General features: G+C 38.6%; 1 protein-coding gene across 1 annotated transcript in view; it reads right to left on the reverse strand.

Annotated features, from left to right (window-relative positions):
• The window catches only part of TECTA (tectorin alpha), a 623,032-nt gene that overhangs the window by 228,555 nt on the left and 377,861 nt on the right, over positions 1-16,616 (reverse strand). The window contains exon 14 of the mRNA XM_044075148.1: positions 14,375-14,574. Within this exon, the coding sequence (XP_043931083.1) occupies positions 14,375-14,574 (200 nt within the window). The remainder of the gene's footprint in view (positions 1-14,374; positions 14,575-16,616) is intronic.

A 16,616-nucleotide genomic window follows, 5' to 3' on the forward strand; every position in this document is an offset into this window, starting at 1 on the left:
CTGGAACCATATGGTGAGGGGGTGGGTGAAACTTTAAACTAATACTTGAATGTGCCCTACCTGGCTTAAAAATACAAATTAAAATAAAAATATACCAAATGCCCTTCCCTCTGCATCCTATTTTCTGATTAACGTAGACCATTGCTGTTTATCACAAAGTAATAAAAGATGTAATTTACCTGTAGTTTATAAGCTTCAGTGACTCACTGTAAAAGTATATGATCCGGCAAAGGAAAGGTAAAAATGCAAGGTGAAATCAGGGACTCCAGAAAGCATATCTCTAAAATGTTTTATTTTGTCTGAGAGAAAAACAATATTACTATTAAAATATCAGAATACCGCAAATTTTTCTGTAGCCCCTTTAAAGTTTAATTTACTAGAGCTTTCCTCTCCTCTGTCATCATGTTAGATTAGCTGCACAGGTGGAACCGCATGACAGCAAAAGAACCGCTACTAAAACCAGAACCACAATTGCTAACTTGTTTGCTCAAGGATTCTCCACTTCTTTGCTCTGGAATTCTAGAGAAAGCATAAAAATAATGGTGGTACAAAGTACCAAAAATCAGGACAAATTTATAAACTTAAAAAGTTGCAAGAATAAGCAGGTTTTATATTAGTATGCTTTATTTCTGAAGGATATAAAGTCTGAAACTTGAATGAGTGTCATTTGGAGGCTGCAATCTCTAGTGATTTAACATAAGACTACTTTTTCTGAAGAATAAACCAAAAGGTTCAAGGCAAAAATCTTGGACAGTCTGCAAAATTCTGGACATTTGAGAGGTGTGCCTGTATGCAGGGAGAACAAGGAAACAGTTGGTGCTCGCCTGTTACTGAAAAAGAGATGCATGCTCTCTTAATGCCAGTTCTAACACCATATCGTGTTGGTGACTTCTGAGAAAAGTGGTAACAGTTTGTTTGATCTGTAATTTTGGACCCATCATGCCATAGCCAATAATAATCTAACAAATAAGTAAGTAAATCTATTGGACTTATTTTTGAGGTGATACATACCTATAAGGAACTATCAAAATAGAAGGAGAATCAGAAATACACAGGTTATATTTTATTTCTTCACTTCTGGTCCTGGATTGTGGTTGGTAACAGTTGATTTACATCCTTAAATAAATTAATTAATAAAGAAAACGATGGTCATACAATTTAAAAAGTGTGCCCCCCACAGTTTTGTGCTTTGGTAGTAAACTCCCATATAGTGATGTTCTATTTTTTTTTTTTTTTTTAATTTCTTTTGTAAAGCAGGTCATTTGCTTCAGTTAATGATTTCTTTAAAGAACTGCAGTTTGAGAAGTGGAAGTAATGGAATTTGAAACACCTTGGTTTCCTTGCTACAGCTGGTGGATTGCATGCTTACTTTTTTACTTTGTCAGAGTTTTTTTTTCTAAGTAGTCTTTACTTTTAGCTACTTGGCCACAGCTGCACTCATCTGCATGATGTGGTATAGTTTAATAACTAACATTTAGCCATGTGCCTTTCTTTTCTCTAATATCATTGTAGGATTTGTGTATGTTTCAGTGGTCTGGGGCCTAATCTTCCCTTAGTATATTTTCACCCTTCCTACAGCTGCCCTTCAAAGCAGGTATCAGTTGCTTGGAGGCTACCTTTGCATTCTATCCACTATGGCTTGTCAGGAAAGCCTGACAACATAGCTCTGGCAGTAGCTTAGGGAAAGCGAAAGGTTGAACAAAACAGAGCTGACAGAAGACAACAGTGCATCAGTGAAGGAAAACTGGTTTGCAGGCAGCTGGGAGAAGCCAATTAGCAAACAAAATGGTCAAAGGATGACAGAAAATATCAGTTGTTCCACCCTTGAGCAAAAAAGTTGAGAACTAAGGTAGGGGTTCCCTGTAGAACTGACCAATAAGTGCCTATTGAAATATTAGTGAAGTATTTAAAAAGTGCCCTTATTTTGGGATTGTGCCTGATTCAAGAGCAAAGACGTTGATAGCTACAATGGAGGTTCTCTGTAGCAGTCATCTGAAGCAGCTTATAAGTTTGAAGGAGTTGCAAGACAGCAGAGGCAAAGACTGCATTCACCTGCCTATGAGCACCCTTAGGTTTTACCTCTTTCTTGGGAAGGGCAAAATCAGGTCATTCCAGGAACAAATTTATAGGATCCCATCCAGTCATCCTGGATACATTTTTAAGGATGTTATGGCATCATATTGTTTAACTTGCAGAGAAAGTGTGCCCCAGAGATGAGGTAGGCATGGGGCAATACATTTGTCCCTCCATCAAGTTTTCTTTATCTGTTGTTGAAGGTCTGGATCTGGTGTTCTTGTGTCGGTGGAATTATTTGAGTTGCTGAGATCCAGGAGGGTATACTGTATTTCTGGTCTTAGAACGTATCTTCAGCACATGTTCCTTTATGATGATACTGAGTGCAAGAGATATTGACAGACAAGTGATAACATCTGGGGTAAAGTTTGCCTGGGATTTGTCTGCTGCTGGGTTAACTGGTCATACTGGGTAGTGTCATTTTGAATTAGTTCCAGGCACTGCTGGGTGGTGTTTATTGGTTTTCTAATGAAGATGCAGAAGGCATTATGGTTATCCTTTGCTTCAGAGGTTAATTTACATTTGTGTTAAAATTTATATTCCATACTGTTCCACATTAACTGGGTCTAACACACATTCATTCTTATGATTTTTAAATAAATAATCATGGGTAGTAATATTGAATCATATCAGTTCATCCAAAAGACTTTCTTGAGTATGAAGAAACAGTATTTGCTATGTTCTAGTCTACCTAGTTGAAATTTACTAAGGGTTCTATATTTTGTTCTACATTATCAGAGGTAGTGTTCCATATTTTGAAGATGGAAGGTTAATAAATAAGGGAGGCAGTTGATGGGAGAAAGCACAAGGCAGGATGTAACTGATTACATTAAAGTGATCATTGCTGTGACTTGTTAGGGGAGGTGGGTCAGAACTTAGTGTCTGAAAGTTCTAGGCTGAAATATATTACAGTGATTGTTTGTTCTTTCATTTTTTTTTCTGGCAGAACAGATACTGCCTGCAGCACAATACATTTAGATTTATTTTTTTCATTTATTTTTCATTTATTTTTATGACCATCTACAAGGGGGTGCCCTGTAGCAGCAAATTGAAGTATATTGCTGTAACTTTTATGTTTTTTTGTTATCTTCTCAATGAAATATCAGAAGTATAAACAACTACTGTCAAAGGTACAGGTTTTGATTATTTCCACCATCTATCGTGCAACTCTCACGTGCCTAGACATTGCACTAGGGTCACCGCTGAAACAGAACACTTGTGCCTAGTGGGATAACCTGGTTAACTGATGTATAAAACAGAAATAAATGGGGGCATCATTTTTTGATGACGGGTAGTATTCAAAAACAAGCAGCAGTTACAAGATCACTTTTGAATGATTAGTCATGTGGTTTGTTGGAGGTGAATAGTATCTGTCAAAGAGCAACATGAACATTACATTTGTGATTTCTTCACAGTCAGGCATAGTGCACTATCTCAGAAGAGCACAGTCTGCATTATAACTATGTACATTTTTGTACCTAAATAAGCCACGGTGGTGCAGCAGTAGCGTTGTCGCCTCACAGCAAGAGGTTCTCCTGTTCGATTCTTGGCTGGAGTGCCTTCTGTGCAGAGTCTGCAAGTCCTCCCCGCGGTCGAGTGGCATTTGAAAGACATGCGTGAATGGGCGTGCCTTCGTTGAAGGTTGGGCATCGGGTTGGCACCTCGGCACCATAAAAATCAACTGCCAATCATTAGCGGACCGGAGTTCCGCTGTGGCGACCCCTAACCAAGAAAAGCCGAAAGAAAAACAAACAATATTTTTGCACCCAAATGTTTTATTAGAACTCCCTGAATTTTCTTTTATCGTGAACTGCTTTTAAGGAACTGACACATGGTCTCTTGCAAATCTGCATTTAAGAGGTGTTGTTTTGTCACAATTTGGCTCTGTGGTAAAAGGAGGAGGAATTCCTCTTTTCCTTAAGAGATTCAAGATTTCTCAGTCTGAGTAGGAAGATGTAGGGATGGTTACATTTTTTTTTCCTCAGAGTTCTGATTCAAACTCAGAAGAGAGCTCAATGATTCTGCCGATGGGAGTTTAACTTTCTGTGAGACTATTTTAGAGTGCGCCAGTGTTTACAGTAGGAGAACACTGACATTTCTCAGTCCATCATAAATAAAATACTGTGAGTTGTTACAAAAGGACTTTCCAGAACCTATACCCATTCCTCGCATTCTGTCTTCTTTAGATGATGTGTTTTTTCCTGATAGTCATCCAGCTGCCTCTAATAGGCTGATTGGATGTATAACGTTCCTCAGTCTTTTAAATTTTATAACTTATTCCCAAATTTGGCTCAGCAGCTATAGCTTTTGTTGATTCTACTGCTGCTAAGCACTTAGTTAATTCCAGTCATACTCTTTCTGATAAGGATGGGAAAGTTGTTGATAAGTATGGGAAAAAAGTGTATACTTTTACAACTTTGATTTTTAAAATTTTGAATTGTCGGGCATATATGTTAAAATTTGTTTAAACAAATTATGAAAGGATGAGGAATGCTTTATGTGCTGTTTATTTTTGTGAGGAAAAATATGCTTTAAATAACTTAAGTTTCTTCTACTGCACAGGTAACTGCTCATTGTTTGCACTGTGCATCACTCTGTTGATATTTCTTCCAGGGCTATGGCCACTGGTACTGTTTTAAGGAGGTTTGCATGGCTGCATTCTCAGAACCTCCCTGATAATGTTAAAAATGAAATTTTAAAATTTCCCTTAGACAGAAGATTAGTCTTTGGCTGCTCTGCTACAGAGAAGATCAAAAAATGTGATGAGAGGGGCAAGCTAATCCAGGGAATATCTAAGATTTTCATTCCTCCTTTAACAAATTGTCCTAGGGATTTTTTGTATCTCCTCATCCATTTTTGGAAAAAAGTGATTAAACAATCTCAACAACATCCAGGTAAACAGACATTTAAAAAGAAATGGCAAAGGGGTTCCAAAGAGAAGTCCTGAATTTCCCAAAACCAAGGACGGTCTGGCAGGTCAGGTTCAAACACTTTGTGACCACCTCCCATCCTGGTCCCTTTTTTTCTTTCAGAAATTCTGAATGTCCATTTTCCTGTTTGGCAAATTGGTTCTGAAAATCATTCATCAAGGTCACAGACGGCAGTGGGAGGAAACTCCTCCTTTCCAGGGGTCTTTCCTCTTTCCCCTATATCAGACTCTTTTGTTTCCACTTGTTCTTCATCACATCCTTATACATCCAGATTTCAGATGGTTCATAAGGTTTTGTGTATCTGGACCACATTATCAGTTCTCTGCCTTACCCTTTGGACAATCCACTGCACCGAGAGTGTTCACAAAGTGTCTAGCTCCAGTTATAGCTTGTTGCAGGCTACACGGTACCCACATTTTTCAATATTAAGACAACTTGCCTATTTTTGCAGTGTCTTTTCAAGGTGTCAGTATTTTTCAAGGTGTCAGGAATCTCTGTCAGCTGAGAGATCTCCTACACAAGCTGGGATTCCAAGAGAACATTCAAAAGTCTTTCTTCACTCCCTCACACAGGATTGTGTTCCTGGGATGTCAACTAGACACTTCAATTTAAAGAGCTTTTCTTCCACCAGAAAAATGTATCTATATTTAGATCTATTTCTAAGGTTTTCCACTCAAACACTGGGGTATAGCTCCACTGGGATGAAGTCTGCAAAAAATTTAAATGAGAAGGTTTTTTTTTTGTTTTTCGACCCATGAGATGCACTTTTTGGAATGCGATGTTTATTCTGCTTTATCCTGGCAAATAGTTGTCAGTGTTCCATTCAGAGAGCAGTGTTGTCAAAGGGGAATGGCTTGGTCAGCAGTTTAAGGTAGTGGGTGGACAGCAATGTACTTATGTGGGAGTGGCTTGTTGGGGAGGGCAGCAGCCTGACAGCCGTGAGTGCAAATCTGAAAATCCTGGCTATACCCCTGCATCAGTGTAAAATAGTTTGATAAAATTTAGCTTGGTAGGGTAGAATTTAAGATGAGTCTTGTAAAAGTCAAGTAAACCGACAAAATCAGATCAATGCTTTATTACCAATACTACCATTGCAAAATGGAAATGGCTAGACATATATGAAAGGGTCAAAAAGGCACACTCTTCTATCCTGTTTTTGATGATGGACTAATTTGGAGGCAGTAAATACATTACAGTGTAACAGTGGTAATTTAAAATGAAAATAAAAATGTTGCTAGCAACTGATGTTTGTATGTTTTACACTTGTAGGTGCTCTCTCTCTCTCACACACACACACACACACACACACACACACACACACACACACACACACACACACACACACACACACGTATATAGCTAAACTAATACTCCACAAAATAAAATTTCCTGAGCTTCATCTCCCTGAGACTTGACTCCCCGACAATGATTTTCAATGGAAATGCCATAATTGTTAGGGAATCATGCAGGCACTAAGTACAGTTTCTGTGTGTTTACCTCCTTCCCTCTTACAGTGCAACCATGGGGTTGATTAGGGGTGGGGAGATGCAACCTCACCACATCAGGGGATGCAATGGGAATGTGCTTCCCTGCAAAAAACCCTGAAAACAGTGTTTTCAGGAAGTCATTTTAATAGGTTGTCTTTTGGAGAGTTGTGGCTCAGAAAATTGTTGCTCATCCAAAGTCACACACACACACACACACACACACACACACACACACACACACACACACACACACACACACACACACACACACATTCTTACCAAGCATTTGTAAAAAGCAGCTATCATAGTTGTAGTAAGCCAATACTGTAACTATAAATGCAATCTGAAGATAAATAATTATTTTACTGAAGCTATAAAAAATGGGTTTAACGTAAACTTAACAAGTCAGAGTTTATGGTGGAATGAGATAACATCAGATAACAAAACATTTTTTCAAAAGTATTACCACTACTATTTAACACCATTAAAAACACCCCATCATTACCAGAAGTGCAACTATTTTAAATAGTCTCAACAATCAGCAGCAAAATAAGACTGTTATTTCAGAACGTGATACTTCTACCAACAGTAGGAAGAAGAAGAAAAGTTCTATTTCCTTATTATATTCACTTGGAGATACTAAGTACTTCATTTCTCTTAATTGTACCACAGGCTTTGACTTTTGTCTGGTCAGTCTTTAAGTTACCACTTTCAGAAGAAAGAAAATAATAAACCCATGGAAGCTTATAAAAACACGCCAGTTTACTGATACCGGTCTGCCACTAGTATTTTTTATGTATTGTGCTTGAGATGGATGTGTGATTACTGTTGCCTGCTATCAGAATTTAAATGTGTTAGTTTGCATATTATTTTGTGTTTGTTTTGTTTTTTCCTGTTCCTAAGCAGCTTCAGGATTAAAAATAAAAGAGAACTAAGGTTTGCAATTCAGACTTCTTAACAAAGCACAAAATCATTGCACAGAATTGAAACAGTGCATCATTGCACAGAATTGAAACAGTGCTTGGGAGACTAATGTAATCTGATTATTATTATTATTATTGTTATTTTTATATATTTTAATATGGTACATGGATCCATTTGCTATGCTATTCTCACTAGACAAATTTAACTCTCCCTGCGAAGGCTGAAACTGCATGATAAACTAGTACTAAGCATGATGTTCATCGTGGTTCACTGTTAAAGTCATTACTGTAGGATTCTTCCTGCTGGCAGCAGCCCTCGATCGGTCAGAGTCCGAAAGTCGGGTCTGACATTGGCTGAAGTCGCTCCTTCCCTGACATCAGTGCACCAGGGGTATAAAGACCTCAGCCGACACCATTTTCCCCAGTCTTTCTTGCCGTGCGGTGCCCGTAGCAAAGCAGTTTGCAAGTGCCGGTCGGCCGACTCCTGTTTACTTTTGGTGACTTTTGTATCGAAGACTTCTTATTTTAAGCTAAGTACCCTGTTGGGGAAACCTTTTTCTTGCTCCAGTCCGATGTCAGACTGCAAATGATTTTACTGGCTCCCAACTGGCCTCGGCAATTCTGGTATTCCACCCTGATGAACCTGGCTCAGAGTCCACCCTGGATTCTGCCACAAATTCCACATCTACTGTCTCAACAAGACAGCCAGATCCTGCACAGCCATGTCAAAACTCTGAATCTAGCAGCCTGGTGGATCCAGGGTCTTTAAACAGCTCTAACTTTACCAAACAGGTACTGGACGTAATCCTTGAAGCTAGAAGGCCCAGCACCAGGAAATCTTATGCAGGTAAATGGAAGAGATTTTGTTCCTGGAATCAGGCCCAGGGTTTTGATTCTGCAGTTCCAAACATTCCTCTGATTTTACAATACCTAACAGAGATGTTGCATAAGGGCCTATCTTTTTCATCTATCAAAATTCATGCTTCTGCTATTTCTGCACATTACAATACAGATCCCCCAATATTTTCTCATCTGTTACTTAAACAATATCTCACAGGGGCAAAGAATATAAGGCCCCCTTTAAGAGCACCAGTTCCCACTTGGGATCTCAACTTTGTTTTGGAAAAGTTAACTTTGTCTCCTTTTGAACCTGCAGCTTCCATAGATTTAAAGTTTTTATCATGGAAAACTGCTTTTCTTTTAGCTATTACCTCTGCCAGAAGAGTTTTGGAATTACAAGCACTCACGGCTGTGGAACCCTTTATTATTTTTCATCAGGACAGGGTGTCCCTGCGGACTAATCCCACCTTTATGCCTAAGGTGGTTTCGAAAGTAGCCTTGAATCAGACTGTTCATTTACCTACCTTTTAGTCTAATCCTCAAAGTGAAGAGGAATGAATTTTGCATTCTTTAGATATACACAGGCAGCTTCGCTTTTACCTGGACAGGACCAGGATTTTCAGGAAATCTGACCAATTGTTTGTAGCTTATGCTTCTACTTCACATGGGAGAGCAATCACTAAGCAAACTATTTCTAAGTGGATTGCCCACTGCATCAAGTTCTGTTACTCTCATCATGGCAAACCAGTTCCTGTTAATGTTAGAACACATTCTACCAGAGCTACTGCTACTTCGGCAGCTTTTCTCAGTGGAGTTCCTACCAAGGAGATCTTAGAAGCTGCAACTTGGAGTTCTGTGCATACTTTTTATAAGCACTACAACCTCCCTCTCTATTCTAAATCTAGGGCAGGCTTTGCCACTGCAGTCCTGCAGGGTTTTGTAACCGCTCCTTCTGTTCCTTCTCCATCCACCCTTTCTTAGCTTTGGGATTCAACCCTACAGTAATGACTGTAACAGTGAACCACGATGAACATAGTACAGTTGTGTACTTTTACCATAAATGTAGATGTTCGAGTATGTTCACTGTTACAGTCTGGGTTACCCTCCCTCCTGTCCCCTCTTTTGTTGTTTTTTGAGTGCTGTCTGTGTCTCCTTGGCACTTCTTTTTTCTGAGGTATTTTTGCTGATGTTATTTGGGAATGTTCTGATTTATAGGTTCATAGGTTCATATGTTTATACTAGGCTATCTGCCCTAAGGCATTTATAAGCCTAGCCCAAATTTTTGTGGCTTACGCCACCCCTTATATGAAAAAATACTGTGCCCATTAGTTTGTTGTACCTCTGTCCAGCAGTGACACAGAGATGATTCCTGGGGTAAACCTACGATCTCCCATCCACAGGTCAAGATTTCTCTTGAACAGAGCCAGCGAGGTGCTCTGCCTCACATGGACCGGGATTTTATTCCACACCATAGGGAGTCTCTGAGTGATAAATCTATCCCTCCAGCATGTCCTATTTATATCCGTGCTAAGGTTTAAGTCGCTTGCTCTAGTGGTTTTGGTGGATTTGGATTTTTTGAGGTGGAGCATGTCCATTAATTCCGGGTTGGACATGGCCTTGTATGTCAGGCACATGTCACCTCTGAGCAGACGGTATGCAACTGAATAGAGATGGAGTTTCTTCAATCTGGCAGCATATGACAGATTTTGGAGTCCCTTTATCCTTTTGGTGAGGAACTTTTGGGGTCTCTCCAATTGCTGCAGATGTCAGGTGAGATACATCCTGAATGGGGCATTGTACTCGATCATTGGTCTGATAAGTGAAGAGTACAGGGGAACAATGACCTCACTAGATCTGGATGTGAATCCCTTCATGATCAGGTGGGCAATGTAGAAGGTCTTTCTAACCACTTTAGCAATGTGAGTGTCAAAAGAAAGGCCACTGTCAACCTGGGTCCCCAGGTCCCTTATAACCTCTTCTGTGCTTAGTGGATTGCCACCTATATGGTAGCTTGGGGTTACCTTGTTTTTCCCGAAGGGTATGACTATACATTTTTTTGGCGCTTAACTTCAGGCCATGGCTCTGGCACCAGCTATCTGTTTCCATGAGTCCCTTCTGAAGGATATCCATGTCCGATGCACTTTCCACTATGGCTCCCAGTTTGCAGTCGTCTGCAAACTTTTTCAGCCAAAGTCCTCCCATGTTGGCCTGTACTTCTGAGAAGTAGATGCCGAACAATAGGGGGCCAAGGACCGAGCCCTGTGGGACACCACTTGTGACCAGCTTGGAGTCTGACATAGCGCCAGCAACTCTAACCCTGTGGGTTCTGTCCTTAAGCCAGTTTGCAACCCATCTTGTGACATATGGGTTTACATTTAAGCTGGTAAGTTTTTCTACAATACCAGAGTGGGGTATTGTGTCGAAAGCCTTTGCAAGGTCAAGGTAGGCTGTTTGCTTATTCTTTTGATTAAGCTTTTGGCCTTTATTTTTGGGCACCTGACATCTGGGGCAAGAAAAACTGGGGAAAATGGCATTGGCTGAGGTCTTTATACCCCTGGTGCACTGACATCAGGGAAGGAGCGACTTCAGCCGACGTCGGACCCGACTTTGGGACTATGGCCGATCGAGGGCTGCTGCCAGCAGGAAGAACCCTACAGTAATGACTGTAACAGTGAACATACTCGAACATCTACATTTATGGTAAGAGTACACAACTGTACTTTGTAGGTCACTGACAGAGATTGTAGCACTTCCATCATCATGTTTCAAGTTTATACCAGTAATGACATTTAACTGTATGGTCCATTGTTTTCCACTTGGTTCAGGGCAGCTACAGGATGCAATAACTCCATTAAACCAGTGACTATTATTAGTGCTAAAGCTGGGATCGCATACCTTTCTTTTTGTTTTGTTTTGTTTTTTTTTTAAATTATTAATTTAACATAATTACAATATATATATATATATATATATATATATATATATATATATATATATATATATATATATATATACACAGAAAAGAAGAACTTAATCTTCACATATTGTTATACAATGATAGGAATACATTGAATCATCAAAGTCCACATAACTTTCTGTTGGCAGAGAATTATATTTGTCAAAAATGAATTGTGTGTGTGCATGTACGTGAAAGTGTGTGCAGATGTGTGTGTGTGTGTGTGTGTGTGTGTGTGTGTGTGTGTGTGTGTGTGTGTGTGTGTGTGTGTGTGCAAGCATGTTTGAGGGTGATAATTTGTCTATACAATAAGAGGATGGTAAAGGAAAAACTGACGTGTTATCCCTAATTACTTTACTAAGAAAGGAAGACCCAGACCAACAAACTGCAGCATATATTCCAGTAAAAAAATGCCAACAGCTAGAGAGTATTTTCAGTCATATTACAGCATGTTTTAATATATTAAATAGCTCTAATGTTTACAATGTGTTAATTATTTATTTATAAAGAGCATAAGCAGCAGATTAACTTCAATTGGAAAAATAGTGGTTAGCATGTTTCGGTTTATTTACAAAAATAAAATGACAGCACTGTGATCAAAAATTAGTATGCTTCAAGCTATTAAAAAAAAACAGAACATTTTGAAATTCCTTCAAAAGTGAAGCAATGTTGCTCAGAGTGTTATGAAAAGCCATGTAAGGATACAATTTTGCTATAAAACTGACACACTGATGACACATATGTCTACAGTGAGATCAAAGCATTGTAAATTTGCTATTTCCTCTTAAATTCTAACCAAAAGTTACTTCCCATCTTACCACTCAACTGTACATATTTTTGCAGAATGTCCAGATTTTTGCCTTATAATTTGTGTCTGATTCTCATAAAATTGTGTTTTGTGGAAAATCATTGGAAAATCATTGAGGGTGAAAGTCATAAAATGATGACAGACATTTCAGTTTCAGACTTTATTCCCATCAGAAAAATGCATGCTAACGCAAAACCTGATATTATATCAACTTTCTAATATTGCAGTAGCAATATTTAAAAAATGTCCCTATTTCTGAGACTTTGCACCACATTATTTATGGCTTTGTCCAGATTTCATGCTCTAACAGGTTGAGAGATAGTGCCTGTGACAACACACTGACAGTCAGAGGTCATGCTGCATATCAGTTACATTGCTCTACATTTGCAATTGATGGTCATGAAGGTGTAAGCCAGTGATGAGCAAACTGTGCCACTGAACCCTAATCCATGTTCACTACCATCTCTGGTGAAACAATGTGCTGCTGCACACGTATAAGCCAATGGAAAAGTGCTGTATTCACTGTGAGCTATTATTACAATCAAATGTAAGGTACCACTTAAAAGATGGAGACATGGAAGCTAATCTTCCATAAATGGTGGTGTGTGACTGGTTGCATTCATATCACCCAGACACATGACTCCTCTTGTTTTAGTTGTACAAAGGTATAGTATATAACATAAAATGGTATTGCAAAGCTACAGTAAGTAAGACATAATATATTGAACTGTATACCATACCACAGGTTAAGCAGCAATACGGACATACATATATATATATATATATAGATAGATATATGTGATTACATTTATTTTCATTGACCACATATTTAGTTGAATCCCATGAACTCATCACAGTACATCAAACTGTGGATCACTGAACCTCCATGTCTCTCCTACTCCCTGCAGTCAATGAATTGAGATGCAATGAATTGTGATCAACACTTTGTGTTTTAACCACAATTCACACAGTGAGCTGCCATATACATAAATACTTAAATACATATGCATGATATATGATTATATCTAAAGTCAAACTCACACATAAGTGCCCATCAAAAGATTGCAGATATAAATTCAATTAAAATACAATGCACACACCTAATAAGAAAATACAAAACACTGAACATACTAAAAACCTGTGGGGAAAAAGATAACATTATTCTGTGTGTGGGAGGGGGGGGGGGCAAATTCTCCTGAACTCTCCAAACTTAAACATACCAACTTATTGGTCACACTAACCCAAACAGAGGGGAACAAACTCCCTTATAATTCAGAATAACTGCTGGCACACACAGAAAAATGCACCAGTTATACTGCTGTCAAAACCAAAAAGTATAAAATGTAAACATCAACGTAAAAATCTCACATAAAAAAAATTAAACAGAGCTCATCTCCCCACCAAAAAAAAAAAAAAAACCACAAAATAACCTCTGCATAAACTAACAAAACGTACTCCCCTTCGGTATTGCTGCCATTCACACATATTGGTACTCTTTAAAATTTCCCTTTGCTCATATTCAAAGGAACAAATCATTTGACTTTCTGCCCATTTGCAGAACCGAATTACACTGATATTTATTTGAATAACTGATTAGGAATAAGTTGTGCTATTAAGGCTGATTGCCCATTTGTGAAGGTTGTATAATTGTGGAGTTAGTATAGTTAATTAAGGGGGGTTTGAGGGCAAAGCCCCCATGTAGTAGATTTGTTTTGTGGTTGTGATAATAGAATTACAGATATGATGTACATGTTTACTGCTTTCCCTCTATATGTATTTTGATGATAAATTACTTGTTTGATTTCTGATGATTTGAACAGAAGTGCAGTATTCATAACAATTGCTCACTGAAATTATTTGATCATTAAATAGTTTGTGTTTCGGGCTTGACTATTTTCTGATCAATGTTTTTAACATTCTATCTCTGCAAATAGAATCCTATATTAAATACACACAGAGAGATACAAATGAACAGACACACACACACACACACTCACACACACACACACACACACACACACACACACACACACACACACACACACACACACACACACACACACGTACACACAGAAGATTTTAATGTTGATATCAGTTGTAGTATTGTATTTCCTTTAAGAGTACAGTAATTTTATTTAGTGGAATTCTGAATTCACTTGTATAGTTTGGAAAGCTTTCATCCCAGTTATGAAACATTCATATTAGTACAACAATGTAGCACACACATTAGAAGAAAAGCCATTCAAAGTACTGTTTGAAAATAATGAAAAATGTTAGCTTGCAAACCAAAACTGACTTAGGAAACATATGATACAAAATATTTGGTTACGAAGGACAGAGGGTCTGCACTTTCTTACCTCATAGTATTTGCCATCAGAGTAGCAGCCACAGTTATGCGAGAGGATACAGCTCTTCCCATTTAAGACATAGCCCAGATCACACTGACAGCCCTCCACACAATAGTGGTTGCAATCACTTTTCAAACGAATCGCAGCACAACGTGGCTGGCAAACAGTCATACAGTTTACATAGTGGCTGTATGGAGGGCAGGTGAGAGCTGAAACACAAACAATAAAGAACAAATCAGCAAACCTTGAGCAATCTAGAAGGTCATAATTAGATAAATAGACAGCAGTTAAAAACACAATATGGTTTACACAAATGTGCTGCACAGAAGGTTTTTTAAGTTAACAAATATATTGTCCATTTATTTTAATTGACATACTGCTAACTAGTTAGATACTGTCACATTTGTATACTGAGAACATAAACAAATCATCAAGAACAAAATACATGTAATTGCATTGGACATACTTTGACTGTACACAGCATCATGAATAGTGATATTTGGTCAAAATGGCATTGTGCAGCACTAAGAAAATAAAAGTTTTTTAAATGGATAAGCAGAAATCTGTCCCTGGGGCTATTATGTAACCTAGACAGCTAGGGATGCTATTTTTTTCTTTATCGTACAAACGCATACAGTATCTATCTCAAAGCACGGTAATCCTTTCCAGTTAACAGTAAGTAAAATTGCCAAGGCATACTACCACATGTGAATGTTAGGTATTACTATTAAGTGGGGTTAATCTCTAAGTTCTAATCTTAGTATCCTATATGTAGAGTTATGATAGCTTGTAGACAGATTGCAATAGGTGTTTTACTAGAACCAACTATTCACTGGGCTGGATTCCAAATAATTTAAAGTAGGATAGTGGAGGGCCTCCTCCATCCTACCTCACTACCTCATTCCAGTTTACATCCAGCCCACGGGTATGATATAATACCAGAGTGTGGGTACACCTTACACAGTACTTAATAATGCTGACGTGCTGAAAGTGAGCAGTTCTGCTACATCCGGAGCAGGTAGTGAGGTTCTCAAACAATCTATGGTAACAATACACATTAAACATTCCCTGCATAGCCAGAACTTTGATAAGGTCTTGCAGACCCACTGAGTATACCCAACGACATATGATGTTACATCTCTACCTGCTTTGACATTACTGGTATTGCAGGCATTGAGCCTTCTAACAGTACCAGTGATGTCATACAAGAGGAGCTGCCCATCCCACAGGAATTACTGTATGGCAGCACCACCTGTATGATGGATGGGAGAATGCACGCATGACAAATAAGAAGTCTGTCATGCATGCAAACTCATAGAAGTATCTTCTGGACACCTTCACCTGAAAGGTCTCTTGTCTGACCAGCTGCATGCTAGCCCTGTTGATTGGGTGCTGAGAATGCACAAGAAACAGCATGCACCTAGTTATCAGTCATTCCCAACACAGGCATTACAGATCCACCTGTACCTACAAGTACTATCTGCAATACCAGAGTCCTCTTACAGGTGGAACTGCAGCAATGCCACAACAGTCTACAGACTTCAGTGGGCTACAAATTGCTTCAGAATTTTGCACTGGCATACAAAAGTAAGCTTGGAAGTGTTGAGGCATTTCAAGCCCAATTCACTTTTTGGAATCGTACCATTTCTGTCCTTTCATTTTCCTTTCTTTCTTTACTTCTTGCTTTCTGTCCTCACTCATTCTTTTCTTCTACATATTACTTCGGCCTACTTTGTGCCTTTTGTTTCATTCTGTCCTGCCTTTGTTCTTTCTTTCTTTTCTTTCTTATGACTTAGTACTGTTCAGGTTCACAAATCATTTACCTTCATCAGTCCTAAGGTCATTACAGTTAGAGTCAGGAAGTAACTGGACATCTGACCTTCATCAGTCCATATCAGCCTCTACAGATGTACAAAATTTAGTGTCTCCTCCCACCACCTATCAGGATACATAAAACTTCAACAAATCATAAAACTGCAGCATATGTCTATAAACTTTAGAGTTCTGTTGGAATACCTTGTTACAAAACAGATAAGCTCTTGCTTGCTGAAAATATCTTTTCAAACTGGAAATTCATTATCAGTATGACTTCCAACCTCCAGACCTGTTTCTCGGTTAAATATACACTTTCTACCTTAATTTAGCACTGCTGTTTTGGCTATAACCCTCAAATATGTAATGTCCAAATCCCCCTACATACTTTCAGTACATCTCTCAATCATAGCTCTCAATTATAGTTTTCTGGCAAATC

The sequence above is a fragment of the Protopterus annectens genome, chromosome 6.part0 (genome assembly GCF_019279795.1).
Source record: "Protopterus annectens isolate FY-2018-M chromosome 6.part0, PAN1.0, whole genome shotgun sequence".
Lineage (NCBI taxonomy): Eukaryota > Metazoa > Chordata > Ceratodontiformes > Protopteridae > Protopterus > Protopterus annectens.